Genomic DNA, 25,125 nt, shown 5'->3' with positions numbered 1-25,125 from the left:
CAGAGACGTCCTGTAAATGTAATGTAAATATCTTGGAACGCTCTGTGGGACTAGAGCTTCCAACGCACGTTCGAGCTCTTATCAGCAAAGTGCCAAGTTTAGAAAAGCCTGTTCTTGACTACTAAAAATAGCCACATATAATCATAGTCCAAAAAAAGCAACACAAAGTACAAAGTAAAGTCTGCAAAACAGACAGCAGTGAGAGGGGAAACAGGAGGGCATGAAATCTGGCAAACCCCCACGCTATGAATACCACAGAACACAATGCACTTTACTGATATGACTGAGACATATTTCACAATGAGACTTGCTCGCAGCCAATCCTGTAACTACAGTCTACAAAAAGTACAGTAAATTATTTAAAGAGGAACAAAGATCAAAGCAATCTTGTTTTTTGTTTTTTTGTCTCTGGAATGATTAATGTGTCACTGAGTTCAGGACAGACACTGGAAACATAGTGTGTATATACTGTAAATGTTAGTAACCAGAGACTGAGCTAGAACATCTAAAGAGGGCAGAGCCTTTTAAAAAGCTTAAAGAATTTGTATGGGAATATTCAGAGTTTGCTAAAGTCTACATATATCTCACAATACAAACACTAAGAGATAAGCCTATCAGCAAGCCCACACAACATCTGCTTCAACAGATTCTTTCAGCTACCAATAAGATTATGATTTCACCTTTTAACTTTAGTTAGTGTGTGATGTTGCTGTTTGAGCATAAACAACATCTGCAAATTTATGATGCTCAAATTTCAATACAAAGGGAGATATTTTCTTTTAAAGAATTAGCTGTTTAAGGACTACAACAAATGGCTGGTAGGGTCTACAACAAGCTTCTTCCCGGGTTGGTGACATCACTAACCCTAAAATGTACATAAACCCTGCCCCCGGGAACATGCAACAAAGGCCATGTTGGGCTGCTTTAGAGAAGAGGAAGAGTGTTGTTACCATGCCGTCATTGTACGCCAGACTGCTTCACGAACGAGGATCAATTCAATGCTGGATTTGCACAAAAGATTAACATGACGGCACATGCTAGTCGATGAGTTTAATCAACTCCACAGCAACTACATAAATTTATCCAATAACCGTTCATACTAAAAGTTGTATCTTCTTTCTGAATCTCTCCATCAGTGTCCAACTCCGGTTTGAACAATGTAAGGCTGATCACCATTACTGACAATCCTCATTTTGGCTGTGTAAGATTCTCCAGTTTTGTCGTTGCTGAGCAACTGAAGTTAAAGCTCCACCCTCTTTTGGAAAGCCGGCCAGGAGCAGAAGCTCATTTTCATTTAAAGGGACACACACAAAAACGGCATGTTTTTGCTCACACCCAAATAGAGGCAAATCTGACAAGCTATAATAAATGATCTGTGGGGTATTTTGAGCTGAAACGTCACAGACACATTCTGGGGACTCCAGAGACTTATATTACATCTTATAAAAGGGGCATTATAGGTCCCCTTTAATGTGTCACTGACTTCAGGACAGTGGAAACATAGCAACAAGTTATGGTGTGTATATACTGTAAATGCTAGTTACCAGAGACTGAGCTAGAACATCTACAGAGGGCAGTGCTTTTTAAAAAGCTTAAAGAGTTTGTATGGGAATATTCAGAGTTTGCTAAAGTCTACCTTACAATACAAACACTAAGAGATAAGCCTATCAGCAAGCCCACACAACATCTGCTTCAACAGATTCTTTCAGTTACCAATAAAAGTGTAGTGGCCCATTTAACACTTTTTATGACATTTAAATCCATTTTGCAGAACTCCACAGATTTTCACCCAAAATCAGTGAAGGAAATGCAAAAATAGTCCATCTGGGCCGGCCATCTTGGTAGCACAATGGCAATTCTGCTTCATGGCTAAGACTACTGCTGTCTGCAAAAAAAGATAATAAGATAATAATAAAAGATAGCAGCAGTTATGTTTTCATTGACCCTGGCAAACAATCCGCCAAAGTTTTTACAGTGCAGGGGAGTGTGCCAACCTAAACTAAACAATGTTTGGACAAAGAGTCATACTGTACTGTGTGTACATGATTTGGGTTTCCCCTATTCAATCCATATCTGACTGTAACAATTATGTATTTGAATTTCACAAACACACCTTAGAAAACTAGCCTTCTGAGCAGGTATAAAAGGTATAAAGTGCACGATCATGTCAGGCAGCTTCTGTCATTTGAAAAATGTGCAATGCTCACTGTGCCATGGGAATCTAGCTGCGGCTCCTACAAAGGATGCTATTGTTGCTTGAATGATGAATTCAAGTGACTGTTGTTGTATTTACTCAGACATGGTTATGCAATCCACATTAAGCTTGCAGGGTGTGGTTTGTGTTTTGATTTACACATTATTCTTAAAAGGCATATGTATTTAATGAGATTTTATCCAGTGCTGCTGCTTCCTTTCATCAAGCAAAAGAAGTCTACCATGACCACGAGTAAACTAAGAAACTTATCTGTACAAAACGTTTAAGCAAGTCAAGCTTAACTGCTTTGTTGTTCAAATAAAACCCTTCAAACAAACCAATTCACTAGGGTAAATAGCAAAAGTAATATTTCTTCTACAGCAAACAAATATATAATCAAGAAGGACATTTGGACCATACAACAAACTAAAGGCGCCTAAAGTGTGTGCAACAGCAGCTCAACACGAATTATCCACAGCCTAAGGCAGCTATTGCTCATGTGAATATCCACGTGCTGCTAGCTCGACAGCCAGGCATCTTTACGTCAATCCCTGTGATGTCATCCCAGGCGAAAGACTCCTCTTCAGCTTCTCTGGGATAGGATTACAGCTGCTCCAGATCAAGACTGATGTTCAGGGCATGAGGAATGAGCCATGTGATCAACACACTTTCACACCAGACACTGGGCCCAGTGACAGTGCACTGACAGTAAACTGACGGTTACATTGTTTTTTTGACTCTCTGGCCACTGTTTGGACTAGCGGTCCTGCTTTTGTTTCACAGTATAATCTCTGGCGCTCTGAAGAATTGTGGTTTCTTAAAGAATGCTGTGAAGTTGACACATAGGTCTGGGGCAGCGAGGTATGCTGCTAGTGGGACTCTCCGGAGTAATGAATCAAACCGTGGGCACTGGCTGTCGTCAGAAGGCCCTTTGGAGAAACCAAGAGAACAGCTAGTTCCTAGAAGCTCCGTTCTGTAGAAAAAAACCTGCATTTTAAAGCTACAGCTTAACACAGGGCTGGACGATATGACCTAAAATCAAAATTTCAATTAATTGAACATTTTACCTCGATTATGATTAATGAACGATTTTTTTGTTTGTTTTTTTGCCCTCATAGACCAATGACAATGTTTGTACTGTAAATATGCTTGACTATTAAAGGTGGATTTTTTTTCCTGGTGAAAGAGTGATCTGACATAGCTCACTTTCAGCAGTTATTTTATCTGTGGTTTGTAACTTTTCTTACAGATTTCTGTTAGTTGAAAATCAGATACAGATAAATTAGTACAGTACAGTTATTTGAACGCATTAATCAGAGACTGATTGCTAGGGCTGGGTATCGTTCAAAAATTTTCGATACGAGACGATACCGATACCTTGACTTCGATACCGATACCTAAACGATACCTTTTTCGGTACCAGTTTTATAAAATATGTTTAAACAAGATTACATAACCTCAAAAAAATCTTTGGTTTTATATTTTAACTTTGTTGACTTTTTTTCAGACTCAAAGACTCATCTCCTGAGCCACTGCGGGGAATAAAAAAAGCACAAATTAAAATTTACCCAACACAATAAATCAGTGCAAATAGTTTTAATAAAGTTTAATTTTCAATGCAAAAATTAAGTATGTGAGGCTCTTTTTTAAAATCACTCAGCAATTGTTCTTCAAAAAATTAATTATTATTAACAAGATCAAAGTGGAAGTAAGAGTGACGCAAGTTCGTTGCGTCTTACCGTGAAATAAGAGTTCTGTGTCTTTATTAAAATCAACACATTAATGATTCATCTCTCATCCACCCGCAATTAATTTGAATGTTATTTTTTTTTTTTTTATTACTTGGCCCGACCCGCAAATTATCCGCAGTATCAGGAGGACGCTGATACCTCTTTTTCAGCAGAATTGTTCGCGTTCTGGAGCCAGAGGCAGAGCCTGTGCTCGTGCAGGCGAACGAGCCTGTCATGAACCGGTCGCGTGTTTCCATAGACTTGAGGAACGAACGCTGATGTAAAGCTGCTGTGTGTTGTACCTTAGCTTAGACTACAAAAAACATTGTGCGTTCCGCTGTTTCTGCAGGCAGTGCTACACTTTTGTTTTCTGTTAACAGTATCTGTAGTGAACCGGCTGCTCACATAAACAGCCGTTTCTCACCCGTCCATTCGGAGATAAACTGAAAACGAAACCGTTGATTCAATTGCGCTCTCGCACATAGGGTCTCTCTCGCGCGTATAGTTTTATATATTTAGATATAAATAACAATGTAGCGCAACGTTACTTGCTCCTCAACGAGACAGCGAAAGCATTTCTCCGCCCCTCTCCTCGGCTCCATTCTGAGGTACCGAAATTTGGTACCGAATGACAAGACACTTTTCGATACTCGGTAGTATCGAGGCAGTTCAATCGGTACCTAAAAAGTATCGAGTTCGGTACCCAGCCCTACTGATTGCGTATGAATTAGTCATACCGTCTCTCTATTAATTGTAAAGCTGTGGGTTGTAAGTAGTTACTTCAAAAGCAGAAAAAAAACACATGCTATAATTTGAGTTTCTAAGCTACTTTAGTGATAAACAGGACGGCATTGACAACGAGTTTCTGCGCTCCTCTCTGTGCACGCGATCTTCACGTGATGTGCAGCTACTGTCTGTATGAGTGTTTGTGTGCCACAATGCATCAGCGTAGTAGCTCAATATAATGATACACATCCCAGGGTCTAAAATTGCTTGAATGTCCAAACTGGCAATCCTTAAAACATACAATTGACAAAGTATAGTGAAGACGCAAGTGAAAGTGATCTGGCTTCAGGGCTCGCACCTTGTCAAAAACAACACGGATCGGATCGGCTCAGCTCTCTGTGTCACAGAAAACAGCTCGCGGGCACTAAAGTGAGGTGTTTTCCATATTGTTGTTCTTCAATGGTGGAAAATCACTTGAATGTTCAAACTGGAAAGCCTTTAAACTCATACAGTTGACAAACTTTTGTGAGTTTGCCTCCGTATTGCTTTCATGCTGCTGCCCGGACGGGGCGTAGTCACATGACTACACACACGGTAGTATGTTTTTAAGGGGAAAGTATTAACAGGATTAAAAAAACTAAATAACCGGCATGGGAAAATTATGTTGGCTAGAGATTCTGAATTTCGTTTACTATTCAATTAATCATCCAGCCCTAGCTTAGCATCATAAAACACAAGTCAGAGACGATGCTCTCAAACTAAAGATAATGTTAGCGGTCAGTCACTCAGCAAACACTTTCAATACCTCCGGATCAACCGGCTAGACCTAAGTGCTTTGCTCAAGGGCAAATTGCTGATGGCTTCCGGCTCATGTTGGCTCGACATAAAGCAAAAACAGTTTCTCTACATTTAAACAGTTAAATGTCTAATAGGGTCTTGTATCAATTTAATATGATGTCTGTTTGTTGGGGCAGATGATTGTTGTGGGAGCCTTTTGGCTCAGTGGATAAGACTGTAAGTGATATGGAGTCTCTGCCCCACCTGCCCTCATTCACCTGCTGTTCTCAAACCCATTGGTGAGGGGACACCACTTAAATTTTCATAATTAACAAGTAGTACCTGCAGGTTCTTACCTGACACCCAGCTCTCAATTAGCTCTGAAAAATAAATAAGTGAAATAAGGAATTACACAAATACAGAGTGATGTGAAGCATTGAATATAAGCATCGGTTATCAGGTGTCTGAAGGAGCATACTTCAATAATCTTGGGCAGGTACCACTTTTAAAACAGTGACAGTAAAACATTCTTATAACAAACATGCACACTGCCGCAAACTGGCCCAACCCAAATAATGATTATTGAACAATTCCTGACTCTATTGATGAACTATGCTGACCACTTAAACATGATTAACAGCATGTTTTCTTTATTAACACACTCTCTAAACTGTTAAAACAATTAAAAGTTCCCAAAAACCAATAATAACGGCACAGAGACACAACCATGTAGCAGACTAACAAATAATGGAGAACAGAACTCCAAAGCACAGTCCACTCTTGTTCTTCAGTTTCAGGTGTGCTGTAAATAGAGTATGACTCAGAGCAAAAAGCTCTAAGATCATGTAGCTAACTTTCAACCTGTTTACTGCAAACCATACATAAAACAACACACTTTTCCTAGTATTAAGGGAGGCCTTTGAGGTACTGTGTAAACTGTAAGCCTGGTAAAACAATGATAGAACAGTGGATGTAAACCTAAGAGCAACACACTATCATATTAGTATGAACATTCTGAATTAAAATAAGAGCCTACAATCAAACAGACAACTATGGGTTAATAGGACAGCACAGTTAAAATGTTAAGACATCCTGCTTTAGATATTAAACAAAAATATTCACTTAGTTCAACCTGTCTTGGGGTGTGACAAGCTAAACTCAATCTACAATTACGCCAAAGAATATTTTTTAAATTGTATTGCAATTATTGTGCATTAATCTAGACACTGCATGAAATATTTCTACTTTTAAAGGGGTCCTTGATTATGATTTCACTTTTTTAACTTTAGTTAGCATGTAATGTTGCCGTTAGAGCATAAATAACATCTGCAAAGTTATGATGCTCAAGGTTCAATGCAAAGGGAGATATTTTCTTTTACAGAAATCGCTTTTTAAGGACCACAACAAATGGCTGGTAGGGACTACAACAAGTTTCTTCCCCGGTTAGCGACATCACAAACCCCAAAATTTACATAAACCCCGCCCCCCGGGAGCATGCAACAAAGGGGGTGAGGCCATGTTGGGCTGCTTTAGAGAAGAGGAAGAGTGTTGTTACCATGCCGTCATTTTACGCCAGACTGCTTCACGAACAAGGGTCAATTCAATGCTGGATTTGCACAAAAGATTAACATGACGGCACATGCTAGTGGATGAGTTGAATCAACTCCACAGCAACTACATACATTTATTCACTAACCATTCAGAAACGTCCAGTTTCATTCTAAAAGTTGTAACTTCTTCCTGAGTCTCTCCATCAGTGTCGACTCCGGTTTGAACAATGTAAGACTGAACACCGTTACTGACAATCGTTATTTTGGCTGCGTGAGATTCTCCAGCTTTGTCGTTTTTGAGCAACTGAAGTTAAAGCTCCACCCTCTTTTGGAAAGTGGCCGGGAGCAGCAGCTCATTTTCATTTAAAGGGACACACACAAAAACGGTGTGTTTTTGCTCACAGCCAAATAGGGGCAAATCTGACAAGCTATAGTAAATGATCTGTGGGGTATTTTGAGCTGAAACTTCACAGACACATTCTGGGGACACCAGAGACTTATATTACATCTTGTAAAAGAGGCATTATAGGTTCCCTTTAAAACTTAATTTGTAACAGCTCATGAACTACTGAAATGTACTAGAGAAAAGAAAAAGTTGGTGGAAAAACTACATCTACAACATACTCTCCCTTACACAAATAAATGCTTTAAAATCATGTTGAAAAGAAAGTTAATGTCAATGTTCGTGTCAACTGTGCAAGTACAAAAAGTCATAATGAGGCTGAAGAATGGGTCTGTTTAAACTACGAAGGCTTAGCTATGATTATTTTCAAGGTCCACACAAGAGAAAAACAAGCTCCAAACTGTCTAAAAACCCAAGACTTTGTTTGCATGTCCTACTTTCATGTTTAGGGGTGGCTGCCTTCACTAAACAACAAGCTGACAAAAGAGCTTGTAAATACAGAGCTGAATAATTCAGAGCCAAGTGTAACCGTACCCACACATTGTAGGGAATCAAAACCATGGCAGCAAGTGCCCACAGCTTTCATTTTAAGCGGGGTTCGGTAATGACTGCGTCACACTCTGAAGTCTGTCAAATTCCACCAGAAGAAGAAAGACGCAATAAGTAGGACAGTTGTGGAAAAAGTTGATTATTAATTAAATTCCTTACAATTTCACATACACATTTGGGTCAGTGAAAAACATTGCACCCATCTTAGTGAAACTGCAATCACACAACAAAACAGTTCAGTTGCTGTATTATACAGTTAAAGATGCTGAAATATTGTTTGCATTTATCTAACTCTTGTTTTTCAATAGAGTACCAGAGGTTTTTGTAATTTTCATTAGTTATGTCTCCATTACCCTTCAAATTGCACAAATCTGTAATGGAAACCTGGCTAATGACATCTATTGGCCTGGATGTATGACGTTTCTGATGTCATTTGATTGTGATTACTGCCATGTCTAGGATCAACATCACTGTTAGTTTAAACACTCCAGCAAAGACTGCTTATAATTTTGAATATTTTATCAGTCAATTGCATGACGTAAAGTCAACATGGCAGTGCCCATGTGCAGGCAACAAGTTCCATGTCGAATAAACATGGCTGGAGTTAGATATTTCTCAAAAGTGTTGTTCAGTTCTATAAGAGTTAAACTCATTTTCATATAAAAATATATTAATGCAGCTAAAATTGCACTTTTTTTGGACAAAAATGATTAGATTAAATTAAATTATACACACAAACACACACACACACAATAGTCTTCTTCTGATTAAATATACATATTTGCAATTTTATGATCTTCAGCTTAATATAATCTTATGAAGATAACAAGTGAGGATGCAGATCAGGTCAGCATATAACATTCTGTATATAATATACACTATGAACCAGAATGGGACACACATTGTACACAATATAATAAGCTACAGTCTATAAAACAAATGCCAATCAAATGTGATACACAGGTCAGCAGATGCAGTACATAACACACATACATGACAAGCATGAAAGGTCACTGGGCTGAAAGGAGTGGCCACAGCCATAGGCTGCCAGATAACTGTTTCTTAAACAATCTTTAACACAGTTCTTACTAATATATAAACCTTTAAAACTACACAATTTGCCCTTCTTTCAGACTGTCATTGCTTGACCAGTTAGTTAGCTGCTCAGCTAGCGGACAGTGAGTGTCTCTCAAAGTTGCTGAGGCATAAATACTGCGTTAGTCTAGAAGATGAGGATCAAGTCTTGTTATACACAATTAAAAGCGATTAGCAAGACTTGTAATTAACTTTTATAGTTTGTGGCTGTTAGTTAATCTAGTTTCAGCAGTTAAATGAGGGTCATCCATTCGCTCACCGTCCCCTCAGAGTGTCCAGCCTAAAACATGACCTAACGGCCAACTTTCCCTTATTAACTCTCTACTTTCACACAGTTTTTTTCAAAAGAAAGCATATATTTTGATGTCAAACTACGGATATGGCGGAAATAACAGACAGTTTACTTTCATCAACAGCACTCAGCCGCTAAGGAAAATCGACCCGGTTCCGTTACAAAACGCTCGTAAGGGTTTTTCGGGCTCGCGGAGCTAAAGCTAATGCAGTTGCGCGCTTACCTCGAGCGGCCTCGCGGAATTTCTCTCTCATTTCCTCCCACTCTGGACTTTTCTCTCGCAGAAAATCAGTTCCTCAGGAGGTAATGTTATTCAGCTTTGCGTAAATGTCAAAAATACGGCTTGCTTGTTGTCTTAAAAAGACTTGACGACTAAGTACATTCTTACTCCCACAACAACAACAATGTCAACCAAGGCGCTACAAATCCGCCCATCTATGGAAAGTCAACTGACCGTTTGGGCCAATCAGAGAGAGAGTTGAGTTTGACGGGCACAGGCGTGAGCCAATAGCGGTAGGAGTTCCCTATTAAGCCCCGCCTCTGGGCAGAAAAGGGCAAATGTGAAAAGAGAGTGGGAGCTCAGTATTCCACGCTGGTTGGTTGACCACATAGTACATATGATGGGCATCGGTTCGAGGAGCCTATGAAAGTAAATCGGACCTGTGACAAAACAATAAGCAACTATATTATTTAAGGGGGACCGGCTTAGTCATATTGTAACTTGCTGATGCTGGAAAAATGTCATCAGCATGTTGTCTGGTCAATCCCACGTTCATGCAGCATGACCTCAGCGGTCACAAGTTAACGCCTATCTTTTCTGTGGAAAACTGCAAGTGGTTTAAAACATTTCATAATAGAGATATGATATTGCTCTGCTGGGTAAATTCAAGTTCCGATGACATAAGTATCAATCATTTTGCCTTTATTAAAAAAAAAAAAAATTATATATATATATATATATATATATATATATATAAAAAACTAGGTAAATCAACTAGTAATTGCCTAGTAAAACTAGTATCAAATATTTGTATAATTAATATGCCTAACAATGTACGTAATAAAAATCAGTCATATTATGGCCTATTTAATTTAAAAAAAAATTGTCAAAGTACACAGAGGAAACAGTAAATAAACATTTTTCATAAATTTTAATTTGATTCACATTGAAGTCATTGCCGAAATTTGAACATAACAGTATGGTTTAAAAAAAAAAATTCAAATGAAACTCAATGATAAATTTACACAAAATTTGGCATAGTGTAATTCTGGTTAGTTTTTTGTATTTATACCATTTTAGTACTGCATTTATTTGGGTGAACTTGTAAATTTAGTAAAACCTGTAAACAAACTGGTTCAAATGCAAAGCAGGAAACAAAGATTTTAATCCAAATTAATTTATTGGAAATATACAAATCACTAATCATTACAGGTTTTAATGAGAGAATGACATGACAATCTACATAAATTTTAAAGTGTACAGTCACTTTTTAAAAAAAAAAAAAAAAAAAAAAAAAACTGGAATACCAACAGCTTCAAGATGTATTCTTCAGCAACATCTGTCCTCTAATAAAACAAAGACTTACAGACAGTTGCTGAACAACTAACAATTAAGACCAAAAAAAAAAAAAAAAAAAAAAAAAACAAAACACCCTCCAAAACCACTAAAATCCTTATTTAAAGAAATACACGCACTTCAATCTGACTCCAAACTGTCTTAAAAAGTATAAATGCCAAACTGGCTGGGAAACAGACACTGGAGGCAAACGAGGGGAAAATCAGCGTCTCCGTCTGTCGGGGCTCCTGCTGCGCCTCCTTCCACCCCTAGAGGAAAGCACATTGGTCCATTAGTCATGTGGTATTACAACCTGTATCTTTAACAAATGCAATAGAAGAAACATTTCCACTACAAATAAAGTTTGTGTGAGAGAGTGAAACAGTCAGTATTTAAATTCAGTCAAACTGACAATGAGAAACTAACTCACCTCCTCTTGCTCTTCGGCGGTCCCCTTACAAAGCACCAGTCAACACTGATTGGTTGCCCCATAAGATCTTGTCCATTCAGCCCTTCCATCGCAGCCTGGGCTTCTTTGTAAGTCTCGTACTCCACCAGTGCATAGCCCTATATAAAAAAAAAACAAGTTTGCACATTATTTGCCAGATAATGTTTCAAACAACACATGAAGCCCTCAAAAAGACGTTTCTCCATCGGGTTGACTGGATCCACAACTGTCTTTCACATTCTTTGGCCAAACTAAACATTTTGTGCATTAACATGTGTCAGCTTGACCTGAGAAAACAAATCTTCTAGATAAAAACAGGCCCAAATGTGAGGATCCACCAGTATGGGTTTCTCAATGGCTGATCGACATGCATAAAATAAAAATCAATGAAAACAAATAAAATGCAATAGCCAAAATGTTCAAAATCACACTGCATATAGAGCATCTTGTGATCAACTAGATGGATCACAACCTCATGGACCAGGACACCACAGTTGAAATTTGTAATTATTTTGTAAAATAATACACTATTTTAGATGACTTATGTGTTGCATTGAACAAAGAACTCTGTCACATGTGCACATTAAAGTAAAAAAAAAAAAACAAATGTTAATGGAATTCACTTTTGTTTATCAGAAGTCCTTGAGCAGACAAACAACTGAAAATGCACATCATTAGTCACATGAAAATTAGTCTCGTGTAGCCAGAACGTCGCAGCTTTCTTTGACCAAGGAACACCCAAGAGGATGTCTGAACGACATGTAAGGCAACCAATCACAGTTCGTTTTGTTCCACAATGTTTAGAGAAGTGGAAATGTAAAATCAATGGAAATGTAAAATCAATAACACATCTCCTGGAAATCAGATGACGACTTTGAAACTTCTGTGGGCGTTACATCTGAGACTACATGTAAAGCTGCTGCAACCTTACCATACACTAACTACCCTAAAAGAAATCTCCCTTATGGAAAATAAGGTTCTGAACATTGTCCACAACATCTATTGGAATACTTAAAGCGATAGTTCACCCAAAAATGAAAATTTGATGTTTATCTGCTTACCCCCAGTGCATCCAAGATGTAGGTGACTTTTTCTTCAGTCAAACGCAAATTATGATTTTTAACTGCAACTGCTGCCGTCTGTCAGTCAAATAATAGCAGTAGATGAGAACGTCAACTATAACAGTAAATAAAACTTGCATAGACAAATCAAAATTAAAACCTGCGGCTCGTGACGACACATTAATGTCCTAAGACACGAAACGATCGGTTTGTGCGAGAAACCGAACAGTATTTATATAATTTTTACCTCTAATACACCACTATGTCCAACTTCGTTCAGCTTCCTGTTAGTGAGGTCAAAAAACACGTTCTGATGACGGAAGTGATGTCAATATACTTCAATGAGCGCGAGACATCACTTCCGTTGTCAGAGCGCGATCAGACCTCACTAGCCGGAAGCTGAACGAAGTTGGACATAGTGGTGTATTAGAGGTAAAAAATTATATAAATAATGTTCGGTTTCTCGCACAAACCGTTCATTTCGTGTCTAAGGACATCAATGTGCCGTCACGAGCCACAGGGTTTAATTTGGATTTGTCTATGGAAGTTTTTTCGACTCTTATTGTTCAAGTTCCCAATCACTGCTATTATTTGACTGACAGAAGGCAGCGGTTGCAGTTAAAAATCATAATTTGCGTTCGACTGAAGAAAAAAAAGTCATCTACATCTTGGATGCCCTGGGGGTAAGCAGATAAACATAAAATTTTCATTTTTGGGTGAACTATCCCTTTAAGCACAAGAAAGCAGCAAGATGATCACATTAAACACTGTTAAAAGATGGTCAAGATGAGAAAAAAAATCTGATTGTGTTCTGTTTTAAACACTGCCATCTGGTGGACAAAAGCCTGTACCTGTCATTTATATGAAAAAAATATTTTGTATATATCCATTTAGATGTATTATCTCAGTCTTATTCACATATAATATAATAATAATAATAATAATAATAATATATATCTCCCACCCTTTGCAGCTATAACAGCTTCAATTCTTCTGGCAAGGCTTTCCACAAGGTTTAGGAGTGTGTTTATGGAAATTTGACCATTCTTCTAGAAGAGCATTTGTGAGGTCAGGCAGTGATGTTGGCGAGAAGGCCTGGCTCACAGTCTCCGCTCTAATTCATCCCAAAGCTGTTCTATCGGGTTGAGGTCAATCAAGTTCCTCCACACCAAACTCTCTCATCTATGTCGTTATGGAGCTTGCTTCGTGCAGTGGTGCTGTCATGTTGGAACAGGAAGGGGCCATCCCCAAACTGTTCCCACAAAGTTGGGAGCATGAAATTGTCCAAAATGTCTTGGTTTGCTGAACCATTAAGAGTTCCTTTTACTGGAACTAAGAGGCAAAGCCCAACCCCTGAAAATCAACCCCACACCATAATCCCCCTCCACCAAATTTACACTTGGCTCAATGCAGTCAGGCAAATACCGTTCTCCTGGCAACCACCAAACCCAGACTCGTCCATCAGAATGGCAGACAGAGAAGCATGATTGGTCACTCCAGAGAACACATCTCCACTGCTCTAGAGTCCAGTGTCGGCGTGCTTTACACCACTGCATCCGACGCTTTGCATTGCACTTGGTGATGTAAGGCTTGGATGCAGCTGCTCGGCCATGGAAACCCATTCCATGAAGCTCTCTACACACTGTTCTTGAGCTAATCTGAAGGCCACACGAAGTTTGGAGGTCTGTAGCTATTGACTCTGCAGAAAGTTGGCGACTTCTGCACGCTGTGTGCCTCAGCGTGTGCTGACCCTGCTCTGTGATTCCCAATTGCTTCCACTTTGTTTTGATGCCACTAACAGTTGACCGTGGAATATTTAGTAGTGAGGAAATTTCACAAATTAACTTATTGCACAGTTGGCAATCTATCACTGTACCACAGACTAGTCCAGTAGTTGAGAGATCGACTACTTCAACCACTAGTCGGTGCTGTCGGAAACAATCGACTACTCGAGCATGCATTAACCATAAATTAATTCCAAACGTGAACGTCACCAACAGACATCACGCATCAGATGCGTGGAAGCATTTCATCAAGGATGACAAAAATATTTTAATTTGCCAGCTCTGTAAGACTACTTTAAAATACAACAGCAGTACGACAGCTATGCACAACTACCTACGATTGAATCATCCAACAACAAAGGCAAATGTTAGTGATACGCACACCACGAAGCAAACGAGCATTGATGAATTCTCTACGACTCTAAAAGCGGACATTGCGTCTGAAATGAAAGGCAAGAACTACTCCCTCACTACTGATCTCTCTCTCTATGCGCTTCTATTTCTAAATACAAACTAGCGATCCATGAGCTCGACCAAAGCCTGCGTGTGGCGATAGGACGATAGCGGTGATGACTTGTGTTAGTCTATAAACCATATAACTATCATTATAAGTTATTATTAAATTACTGTATGCATGCAGCCATGCACATATAATTTGCATATACGATGCAAATGTTAGGATTAAAATGTGCAGCTATTTATTTGGCTTTACTCTTTTACATGAAAATTAATAATGTCGTAATTAATGTTTTGAGAGTTTAATTGTTGCATTAGGCTATGAATTAATAAAAATGTATTGATAAGAACTATTTCATGTCTTTTAATTTACAGTAGCATGAACCATGAGTAGTCGAGTAACTCGAGTATTGTTTTGATAAGAAATCGACTAGCAGAAATCAGTAGTCATGCAACCCTAATAAAAAAAAAAAAAAAAAAAATAAAAAAAAAAAAATATATATATATATATATATATATATATATATATATATATATATATATATATATTATATACACACACACACATACATATACATACACACACACACACACACACTCTTAAGCTCTCATAAAAAAGTTACAAATAAATAGTGCAAAACAAAAAAGCAGTCAATTTTTGCATTAAAAAAAAAAAAAAAACTAACCTTAAGGTAACCAGTTCTTCTGTCCAAATTTAAATGCAGGTTCTTGATTTCTCCAAACTCTGCAAACTTGTCATGGACATCCTCTTCTGTCGCCTCCTCATGTACACCAGTCACAAACAGAATCCATCCTTCAACAGCTGAAATGACACCAAAACACATCAAAAACAGTTCAAAAACTACAAGCCATAAAAGTTCTCTCTTCCAGCTGCAACCATAAGTGACCAAACACCGTCAGCCGTGGTTAAACCAGCAACTATCCATGCCTATAAATTCTTCTCTTTTAACATATTGGACTGTATAATTTCTATCATGAGGTCACAAAAGTCAAGCAAGAGATGTCAGATGCTGATATGCCACATTACCATCAAATATTGATATTCTGTGATTTGCATTATCCACTTGCATGTGATTTATAGTTCTGCAAGTTACACTTACATCTCTGAGGGCCAGGCTCATCTCCATCCTGTTCTACTGTGTCATAGTCCTCTCTGACTCTGGATCTTGCTCCTTCCTCTGTGAAATAAAGCAGCAAACATCATTAGCACTACTAATTAAAATGCATAAAACACAAGAGTAGAGATGAGGTGACTTACCTGATCCAAACCCACGACCCTTCCTCTTCTTGGCTTTCTCTTTTAACTTGTGAATGCTCTCTGTAAGGTGAACAAAAGAAAAATTATCACTCTTACAATGTTTTCAAAAGTATTAACAACATCGGCGTGAACCTTTTTTGAAGATAACTATATAAATATAAACTAATAGAAGATTCACACGAATACTAATCAATTAATACAAACGCTGATGTTGAACTTGTAACGTTACATCTGAGCCTGTAACCTTAATGACCAAACAATGCTTTTTTTCTTTTTAGATACGGTAAACATGGAAACATGTAAAACGTAAAAAAAAAAAACAATTAAGCAAGGCAACAAAATTAAGCAGAATCACTACAGCGCGCGATTCGTTTGAATTAGCTAACTATTAGCACGTGTGCTAATATGACTAGGCCCGCCGGGCATAAACACGAGTATTAACTTTACACACATTCAACACAAATAAACAGGTGGTTTTAGATAATTTAAAAAATAATACTGTGTATGGACTGTTTGAATATAGATAAACATTGTACCGTCGCCATCCTCGTCCATAGGAAAGTCTTCACCCCCCGCTTCATGAAGATCCAGTACGTCCGCCATGATGCTGCTTGTGAGTGAACGAGAATGCGTCGCGAGCATGCGCAGAACACTCACTGCGACACGCGTCTTGTTCGTCTTCTCTGCGTCACATGCTGCTCGAGTACTTCGCCATCTATTGTTTCGGAGAAGGTCGTAGCGTATTGGAGGACACTCCCTCTCTGAATTTTATATAATAATAACCCAATATAAATAACAAACAATTAAAAAAAAAGGCCAGGAATTAAACATTTTATAAAAAAAAACAACAACAACAACAAAAAAAAAAAAAAACAGTAAATTAAAGTACATAAATAATAGGCTACACATACAGATCAAATGTGTTAACATCTTAGTGTTTTCTTTATTTACAGAGTCTCTGTTAGGCTACTGACACTTTTTATTTAGCCAAATTATAAAAAGATTAATTCAATGAAATCGTTTATGATCCTCATTAACACATTTTAAACAATCCTGATGACAATGAACTGGTAAAGTATTAATAAAGTCATGATATTATTCTATAAATCTACCTTAACCCTCTACTGCACACATGTTGATGGCACATGAAAAAAAAAAAAAAAATTTTGGGTTCATTAGTATGGAAGAGGATTAGGGCCAAGCAATAATAAAAAAATAAAACCATCTCGAGATTAAAGTTGCTAAATTTGAGATAAAATGTTGAGAATAAAGTCATTAAATTACGAGAACAAATTTGTTAAATTATGAGAAAAATGTTAAATTTCGAGAAAAAAATTTAGATAAAATGTAGAGAATAAACTCGTTAACTTACGAGAAAAAACTCATTAAATTTCGAGAAAAAAATTTAGATAAAATGTTGAGAATAAACTCATTAAATTACGAGAACAAATTTGTTAAATTATGAGAAAAATGTCGTTAAATTTTGAGAAAAAAGTCGAGATAAAATGTTGAGAATAAACTCGTTAAATTATGAGAAAAAAACTCGTTAAATTTCGAGAAAAAAATCGAGATAAAATGTTGAGAATAAAGTCATTAAATTACAAGAAAAAAGTTGTTAAATTACGAGAACAAATTCGTTAAATTACGAGAAAAAAACTCGTTAAATTTCAAGAAAAAAGTCTAGATAAAATGTTGAGAATAAACTTGTTAAATTACGAGAAAAAGTCGTTAAATTACGAGAACATTCATTAAATTATGAGAAAAATGTTAAATTTTGAGAAAAAAGTTGAGATAAAATGTTGAGAATAAAGTCATTAAATTACGAGAAAAAAGTCATTAAATTACGAGAACAAATTTGTTAAATTATGAGAAAAATGTTGTTAAATTTCGAGAAAAAAGTCGAGATAAAATGTAGAGAATAAACTCGTTAACTTACGAGAAAAAAATCATTAAATTTCGAGAAAAAAATTGAGATAAAATGTTGAGAATAAACTCATTAAATTACGAGAACAAATTTGTTAAATTATGAGAAAAATGTCGTTAAATTTTGAGAAAAAAGTCGAGATAAAATGTTGAGAATAAACTCGTTAAATTATGAGAAAAAAACTCGTTAAATTTCGAGAAAAAAATCGAGATAAAATGTTGAGAATAAAGTCATTAAATTACAAGAAAAAAGTCGTTAAATTACGAGAACAAATTCGTTAAATTACGAGAAAAAAACTCGTTAAATTTCAAGAAAAAAGTCTAGATAAAATGTTGAGAATAAACTTGTTAAATTACGAGAAAAAGTCGTTAAATTACGAGAACATTCATTAAATTATGAGAAAAATGTTAAATTTTGAGAAAAAAGTTGAGATAAAATGTTGAGATAAAATGTTGTGAATAAACTCATTTAATTATGACTTTATTCTCAACATTTTATCTCAACTTTTTTCTCGAAATTTAAGTTTTTTCTCATAATTTAACAAATTTGTTCTCGTAATTTAAAATTTTTCTCATTATTTAATGAGTTTATTCTCAACATTTTATTTCGACTTTTTTCTCGAAATTTAACAACTTTAATCTCGAGATGGTTTTAATTTTTTTATTATTGCTTGGCCCTAATTCTCTTCTGTACATTTGGGAACATTTTATTTATAAAAAAAAAATAAAAAAATTTCAAGAAATCATTAAGTAAAAAGGGGAAAACACTTGAAAGACATTGATATATTGAATTTGATACATGCATAGATCTGTATCATGTAGTGTGCTGCCATATAATGTACTTCATGTAATAAGATTTCACTCTGTACAAAACTTCAAAAAGCACTTCTTCTCTGCTGAGACATAGTGGTGTATGTTACAATTTTTGCACATGAGAACTCTGTATCTTCCATTCTTATAATACATTGTTGCCAATGTGAGGTATTGCCCAAAACATCCTTGAAAAGTACCCCTTATCACACAAAGTTGCCCTGAGGCAACAAAAAGAGAAACTGAATTACTTAACATGCAAAATAAAAAAAAAAAACTTCATAAAACCTGAAAAAAGGCTTCTCTACACCTTCATACACACACACACACATTTTTTTATGTACAGTTCATGTCGTTTTAAATAAGATTACTAAAGCAAATAATATTGCTTTCTTCTCACACCATGTGCTCCTGTGACCATGTGTCAGAACAGGACGTCCCACCTTTAAATCTCGACCTTTCTAATTAGTTGTAATCATTTAAAGAAAAATTTACTAAACATAGGTCTTAAGAAAACTTTCCATTGCCTGAGGGCAATGCTGTGCTGTGGGTTAAACAAGGCCCACTTCAAAACCATCTGTTCTTTGAGTCTAAAGTTCAGCGCTCGTTTCTAACGTTGGACTCCAGTAGTCGCATTATATGACAAAATAAGGGGACAAGATAACCAAGAATACCTGACTGTATATTTTCCCCACTCTGAACTCTTAGATAAACCCAATCAGTTTGTGATAGATTAACGGCTGAGCTGGTCTGTGTTGACGTGTAAGTCAAAGCATAAGGGGGAAATACCAGCTCAGAATGTTTTAGATGTTTTATAATGTTTTAGAAACCTCAAGACACCAGGTATAATAATATTTCATGTGGGCATTGAACTGAAAAAGAAAGACAATCCATTAGCTCACCTTTTAAGCTGTTTCCATATAATAAAATTAACACTTTAGTGTGGGGAACACATATTCACTATTAACTATGACCTTTTCCTCAATAAACTCCTAATTACTGCTTATTAATAGTTAGTAAGGTAGTTGTTAAGTTCAGGTATTGGGTAGGATTAAGAATGTAGAATAAGGTCATGCAGAATAAGGCATTAATATATGCTTTATAAGTACTAATAAACAGCCAATATATAGTAATATGCTAGATAATAAGATAGATAATATATATATATTTATACACTCTCATGTAAAATAATGTGATTTGAAACACAAAATGCATCATTTGAGCACAAAGAGTAAAAGAGATTACTGTTGAACTTTGATTGAATCACTTCAGTGTCAGGTAAAGCCTAAAGGTTCAGTGAGTATGGATGATTTCATCAGCACAGATCACCCTTTGAACTTGTCCTGGGACTATAAAAACCCACGGCTCATGGGAGAACACACCATCACACCATCAGGTCTAAGAACCCCTGGACATAAGGTAAGATTACACCTACATTACATCTATGGTCATGTCGAGCTCTGCTGTTGATTCTTACTGAAAATCTACGAGGAGAAATCTGACCAGAAACTGAAATGAATTATTGTCTCTGTCTGTCCAGGCAACTCTCGGCCAAACTGCAGCCATGAAATTCTCCCTCATCGCCGTCCTTGTTGTTGCTCTGGCCATTGGTGAGACTTTAAATCTTGTGATGCTCTCAATATGTTATATTTTGTGTATGTAATATGGCAACTCAGTTGGTCTAGGGGTTAAAGAGACACAGTATGTGGTGGATATTTTATCTTTACTCTGTAAAGTACTTAACACAATGTCCTGTAGAAACGTACAGTAAAAGCCAGAGTCTTTCACCTGATTTAGCTTGAGCAGCTGAGAGTAATGCCATTGAAGATGTAAGACTGTATTGATCAATCATCTCTGTTAATGCTCCAGGCTCTGAGTCAGTATCTCTGGTCAAGAGAGACGCTCCTGCTGAGCTGGACAAGATCGCCAAGTACTTCCAGGACCTCGTGGACAATCTGAAGAACGTCGAGGGCCCTGAGCTGGCCAACAAGGCAAAGTACGTCCATCATCATCTTAACTGTGAACTTAAATGATCAACACAATTATGATCCAATTTAATTTATGTTATTAATGAATTCTCTTTGGTTTGTGTTCCAGCGCTTACCTCGAGCAGAGCAGAGCCCAGCTCCAGCCCATGGTCGAGAAGCTCCAGGAGCAGCTGAAGCCCCTCTCCAGCAACATTGAAGAGCACATCAAGCCTCTGGCCGCCTCCGTCCAGGCTCAGGTCGCCCCCCTGGCCGGCATGGTCCAGACCCACGTTGAAGATGTCCTCAAGTTTGTGGCTGACAAGACCAAAGCCATCCTGCCGCCTCAGTAGACCCAAAGAAATCACCAACCATTGCTCATTTTTCTTTCATTTTGGTCTCTTTATGTATATTTAAAATAATAAAAAGAATTTAAAGGTCACAGAGCTATCCATTTTCTCTCACATGTATTAAATGAAGTAGCCATTTTGTTTTTAGGGCTTCCCTAAAAGGCAGGGAATGCTCTCTTCATGTATGCTGGTATGTTTGAAATAATAAAAAGGATTAAAAAGTGATCACTCTGTGCTGGCTGGTTATTCATGTGTCTGACATGAAATTTTTACACAACCACCTCATTAAATTTTATCCTAGAAATAAGATAATCGATCATAAAATTACAATACGCGATGGTCACAGTTGATTGACTAGGATCAACTGGCTTTAACATAGATAATTGTTTTATTAAGCCCAAAGTGTACTTCACTTTTTACACGTACGCGAGGGTCAGCGGTATCTGGTATCAAAGTAGACCAATCTGTTTTTATGTAACGCGTGACGCGAATTTCGTCATCAGAAGAGTACGCGCAGACTCCACGCGCAACGCAGGATTTTTGTAACCATGCACACATGCGCATTTAATTTTTATTTTTTTTGCAGAAATTAGTTTATCCACAAGGTGGCAACCATGCCCTGGAGGCGTCGATTCACAAGGTAGTCAAAGAAAAACTGCTCAAACAGAACTCATACAGCACAAAAGACGAGAGATTGACTGTGCGAAGAGGTTAGAAAGTACCCTCATTTTAACAACTCTAGCATGAAAGAATACAAAGTTGTTTACATGGGTTGCGAGAGATTGTTCAAAACTGCGCATGCGTCGAACACCGTGTATGCGTACGAGTCAAATGAATACTTTGCAAGGCTGTGCGTTCGGTTCGACTGTGCGCCTACTAGCGTATGCGTAAAAAATCTAAGGTATACCCAGGACTTTAGTCGTATTAACCATGTTTTGGACATTTTCTGCATTCCATACGTTAGTAAAGACTGGCAGTCAGTCTTACTTTTTGGTATCAAATTAGACCAATCTGTTTTTATGTAACTAACTCTATAAACGTATGAACTGTCTTAAAGAAAAAAATTTGATGACTAACTTGTAAGACTATTCTTAGCAGTTTATGCAACTGTCCCCAGAACACCATAGCAACCTCATAGCAACACACTAAAACCCATCAGAACTCCATTGCAACAATGAGTGTGTTCCTGACTCATGCTCAAGAACAGGTTTTTTGCCGTTCATATAGTCAGATAATTTTGTTAAATTAAATTCCATTTTAAACTCATGTTGAAATTCATTTATTTTTAGCTATAATATGAAAACAGAAAAGGCAATTATCACTTTCCAATTCTAATGCTGTAAGCCTAATACAAAAAAAAAAAAAAAACAAATTAATAGAAAACAAATATAATTTAGATTTTTGTCATTTTAAGTTAGCTTCTCTAAGTTCTTGTTGTTGTATTCCAATGTCAAATGACAAAGAATAAAAGCAATGGAATGAAGTTATTAAAACAAAACAGCATTTCTCGGAAACAAAGGTTTGCTATGCGTCACTCAGTCTGCTTTCATTCTATAATTTTACTGCATTAAAATATTTTATACATGCTAGATCAGACTCAAAAACATTAACGAGACAGTTTCATACAATAAAAGACATTAAAGTAACATTTAAGTAAAAGCGGATATATATGGACATAGTTCAGACATAAAAACTAAATATAACACATGATCTCACAGTCAAAGAAATGACTACACAAGCAAGTTGGGGTATACATTTATTTAAATCAAATTCTAAAACAGTATTTTCAGTGCTTGAACAGACAGAAACACATTCATTTCAGTCTACATACGGATTTGTAAATAAGCCCTGCATTATTTCTGTACTCACAAAAGCACTGCACTGATTACGTCATCATGTGACTGAAACACCAGAACAATGCACTAATTAAGCACAAACACAGATTACTGTTGAACTTTGATTGAATCACTTCAGTGTCAGGTAAAGCCTAAAGGTTCAGTGTGTATGGATGATTTCATCAGCACAGATCACCCTTTGTACGGGTGGAATCCCAGTGTCCTGGGACTATAAAAACCCATGGATTCTTAGAGAACACACCATCAGGTCTAAGAACCCCTGGACATAAGGTAAGATTACACCTACATTACATCTATGGTCATGTCGAGCTCTGCTGTTGATTCTTACTGAAAATCTACGAGGAGAAATCTGACCAGAAACTGAAATGAATTATTGTCTCTGTCTGTCCAGGCAACTCTCGGCCAAACTGCAGCCATGAAATTCTCCCTCATCGCCGTCCTTGTTGTTGCTCTGGCCATTGGTGAGACTTTAAATCTTGTGATGCTCTCAATATGTTGTATTTTGTGTATGTAATATGGCAACTCAGTTGGTCTAGGGGTTAAAGAGACACAGTATGTGTGGTGGATATTTTATCTTTACTCTGTAAAGTACTTAACACAACAAATGTCCTGTAGAAACGTACAGTAAAAGCCATAGAGTCTTTCACCTGATTTAGCTTGAGCAGCTGAGAGTAATGCCATTGAAGATGTAAGACTGTATTGATCAATCATCTCTGTTAATGCTCCAGGCTCTGAGTCAGTATCTCTGGTCAAGAGAGACGCTCCTGCTGAGCTGGACAAGATCGCCAAGTACTTCCAGGACCTCGTGGACAATCTGAAGAACGTCGAGGGCCCTGAGCTGGCCAACAAGGCAAAGTACGTCCATCATCATCTTAACTGTGAACTTAAATGATCAACACAATTATGATCCAATTTAATTTATGTTATTAATGAATTCTCTTTGGTTTGTGTTCCAGCGCTTACCTCGAGCAGAGCAGAGCCCAGCTCCAGCCCATGGTCGAGAAGCTCCAGGAGCAGCTGAAGCCCCTCTCCAGCAACATTGAAGAGCACATCAAGCCTCTGGCCGCCTCCGTCCAGGCTCAGGTCGCCCCCCTGGCCGGCATGGTCCAGACCCACGTTGAAGACGTCCTCAAGTTTGTGGCTGACAAGACCAAAGCCATCCTGCCGCCTCAGTAGACCCAAAGAAATCACCAACCATTGCTCATTTTTCTTTCATTTTGGTCTCTTTATGTATATTTAAAATAATAAAAGGGATTCAAAGGACACTGTACTATCTCCTCCTTCCATTTTCTCAAAAAGTGTTTTTCAGTGCACATCTCACATGTAATAAATGAAGTCGCCATTTTGTTTTAGGGCTTCTCTAAAATTAGGAAAATCATGTAAAAATCCACACATTTTCACGTTGACAAATTATAGTTGTGCGAGAGAAAATATTTGAAATTATTTTAAATAATTACTTTTAAAAATGTGATGGAAGATAAAAACAATAAGGATGAAGATTGTGTTTAATTGACCTGATATTTTAAATGTGTTCTTAAAAAGTAAGGACATAGATTCGTATAATTAGGCATATTTACCCTTTCTTATAGTAGCAATGTTTATAATTCTTTTTTATGATTTTATGTATTTGCATCTATATTTAATATTGATTTAATCATTGAGGACAGGTGGTTCTGAATGAGTGACGATGTCATACATTTTATTAAATACATAAAAAAATAAATGAAACGGTGTTGTTACGATTAATTTTAAAGTAGAAATGTTGCTATTTTAGCCTAATAGCAAATAAAATTGTGGGACATTGTGCCACGTCTCAAGAATCAGTGATGCATCAATATCAACAGATGTTTTTTTTACACAAAAGTAGAAAGAAATTCCTAAATTATATATTTTAATGGTGCAAAAATCAATTAAATTTGCCATGTTGTGTCTGAAATATCTGAACTTATATATATATTTTTTAAAAATAGAACATTGAAAAAAAAAAAAAAAAATCACAAAATATTAGAATTCTTGAAGACATGACAAAAAAAAAATGAGAAAAATAAAATAATGTTATAAAAACATTTCAGAGAAGGGCTCAGGTTTGCCATTTTCTCTAACCAGTTCTTTTCTTGGTTTTACCACAAAGCAATATATTGATATTTGAAAATATAAAATGAGAATAAATAAAATATAAAATATGAGAATATAAAATGACAGAAACACTGTTATAGTTCAGCTACCCTGAATAAAACATACAACGCACATTCACAGACATCTAAAATACCCACACAATGAAATTTGTGCAAATTTATTTCCAAATGAATATTCTCAGTGCATG

The 25,125-nt window shown here is 36.8% G+C and overlaps 4 protein-coding genes across 5 annotated transcripts in view; 2 read left to right on the top strand and 2 right to left on the bottom strand.

Moving 5' to 3' along the window:
* The window catches only part of otud7b (OTU deubiquitinase 7B), a 32,836-nt gene extending 23,101 nt beyond the window's left edge, over positions 1 to 9,735 (bottom strand). For both annotated transcript variants that reach the window (XM_067410785.1, XM_067410786.1), the window contains exon 1: positions 9,540 to 9,735. The gene's annotated coding sequence lies outside the window, so the exon portion shown is untranslated. The remainder of the gene's footprint in view (positions 1 to 9,539) is intronic.
* A 769-nt stretch (positions 9,736 to 10,504) lies between these two features.
* rbm8a (RNA binding motif protein 8A) lies at positions 10,505 to 16,560 on the bottom strand. Its single transcript, XM_067396930.1, has 6 exons — positions 16,436 to 16,560; positions 15,900 to 15,959; positions 15,742 to 15,819; positions 15,307 to 15,443; positions 11,302 to 11,438; positions 10,505 to 11,140 (listed from the first exon to the last, which is right to left on the bottom strand). Exons 1-6 carry the CDS (start codon positions 16,539 to 16,541, stop codon positions 11,095 to 11,097), a joined length of 564 nt encoding a protein of 187 aa, XP_067253031.1. The 5' UTR covers positions 16,542 to 16,560; the 3' UTR covers positions 10,505 to 11,094.
* A 3,465-nt stretch (positions 16,561 to 20,025) lies between these two features.
* LOC137028153 (type-4 ice-structuring protein LS-12-like) lies at positions 20,026 to 20,958 on the top strand. Its single transcript, XM_067396919.1, has 4 exons — positions 20,026 to 20,051; positions 20,173 to 20,242; positions 20,502 to 20,628; positions 20,730 to 20,958. The coding sequence occupies exons 2-4, from the start codon at positions 20,197 to 20,199 to the stop codon at positions 20,947 to 20,949; spliced, it is 393 nt and encodes a 130-aa protein (XP_067253020.1). The 5' UTR covers positions 20,026 to 20,051; positions 20,173 to 20,196; the 3' UTR covers positions 20,950 to 20,958.
* A 608-nt stretch (positions 20,959 to 21,566) lies between these two features.
* Positions 21,567 to 23,991, top strand: LOC137028143 (type-4 ice-structuring protein LS-12-like). The gene is made up of 5 exons (XM_067396907.1): positions 21,567 to 21,586; positions 22,968 to 23,072; positions 23,194 to 23,263; positions 23,531 to 23,657; positions 23,759 to 23,991. The coding sequence occupies exons 3-5, from the start codon at positions 23,218 to 23,220 to the stop codon at positions 23,976 to 23,978; spliced, it is 393 nt and encodes a 130-aa protein (XP_067253008.1). The 5' UTR covers positions 21,567 to 21,586; positions 22,968 to 23,072; positions 23,194 to 23,217; the 3' UTR covers positions 23,979 to 23,991.
* The last annotated feature ends 1,134 nt before the right edge of the window (positions 23,992 to 25,125 follow it).

The sequence above is a fragment of the Chanodichthys erythropterus genome, chromosome 2 (assembly GCF_024489055.1).
Source record: "Chanodichthys erythropterus isolate Z2021 chromosome 2, ASM2448905v1, whole genome shotgun sequence".
Taxonomy (NCBI): Eukaryota; Metazoa; Chordata; class Actinopteri; order Cypriniformes; family Xenocyprididae; genus Chanodichthys; species Chanodichthys erythropterus.
Note: the sequence above shows the minus strand (reverse complement) of the source record. Positions and strands in the feature narration are given on the sequence as shown.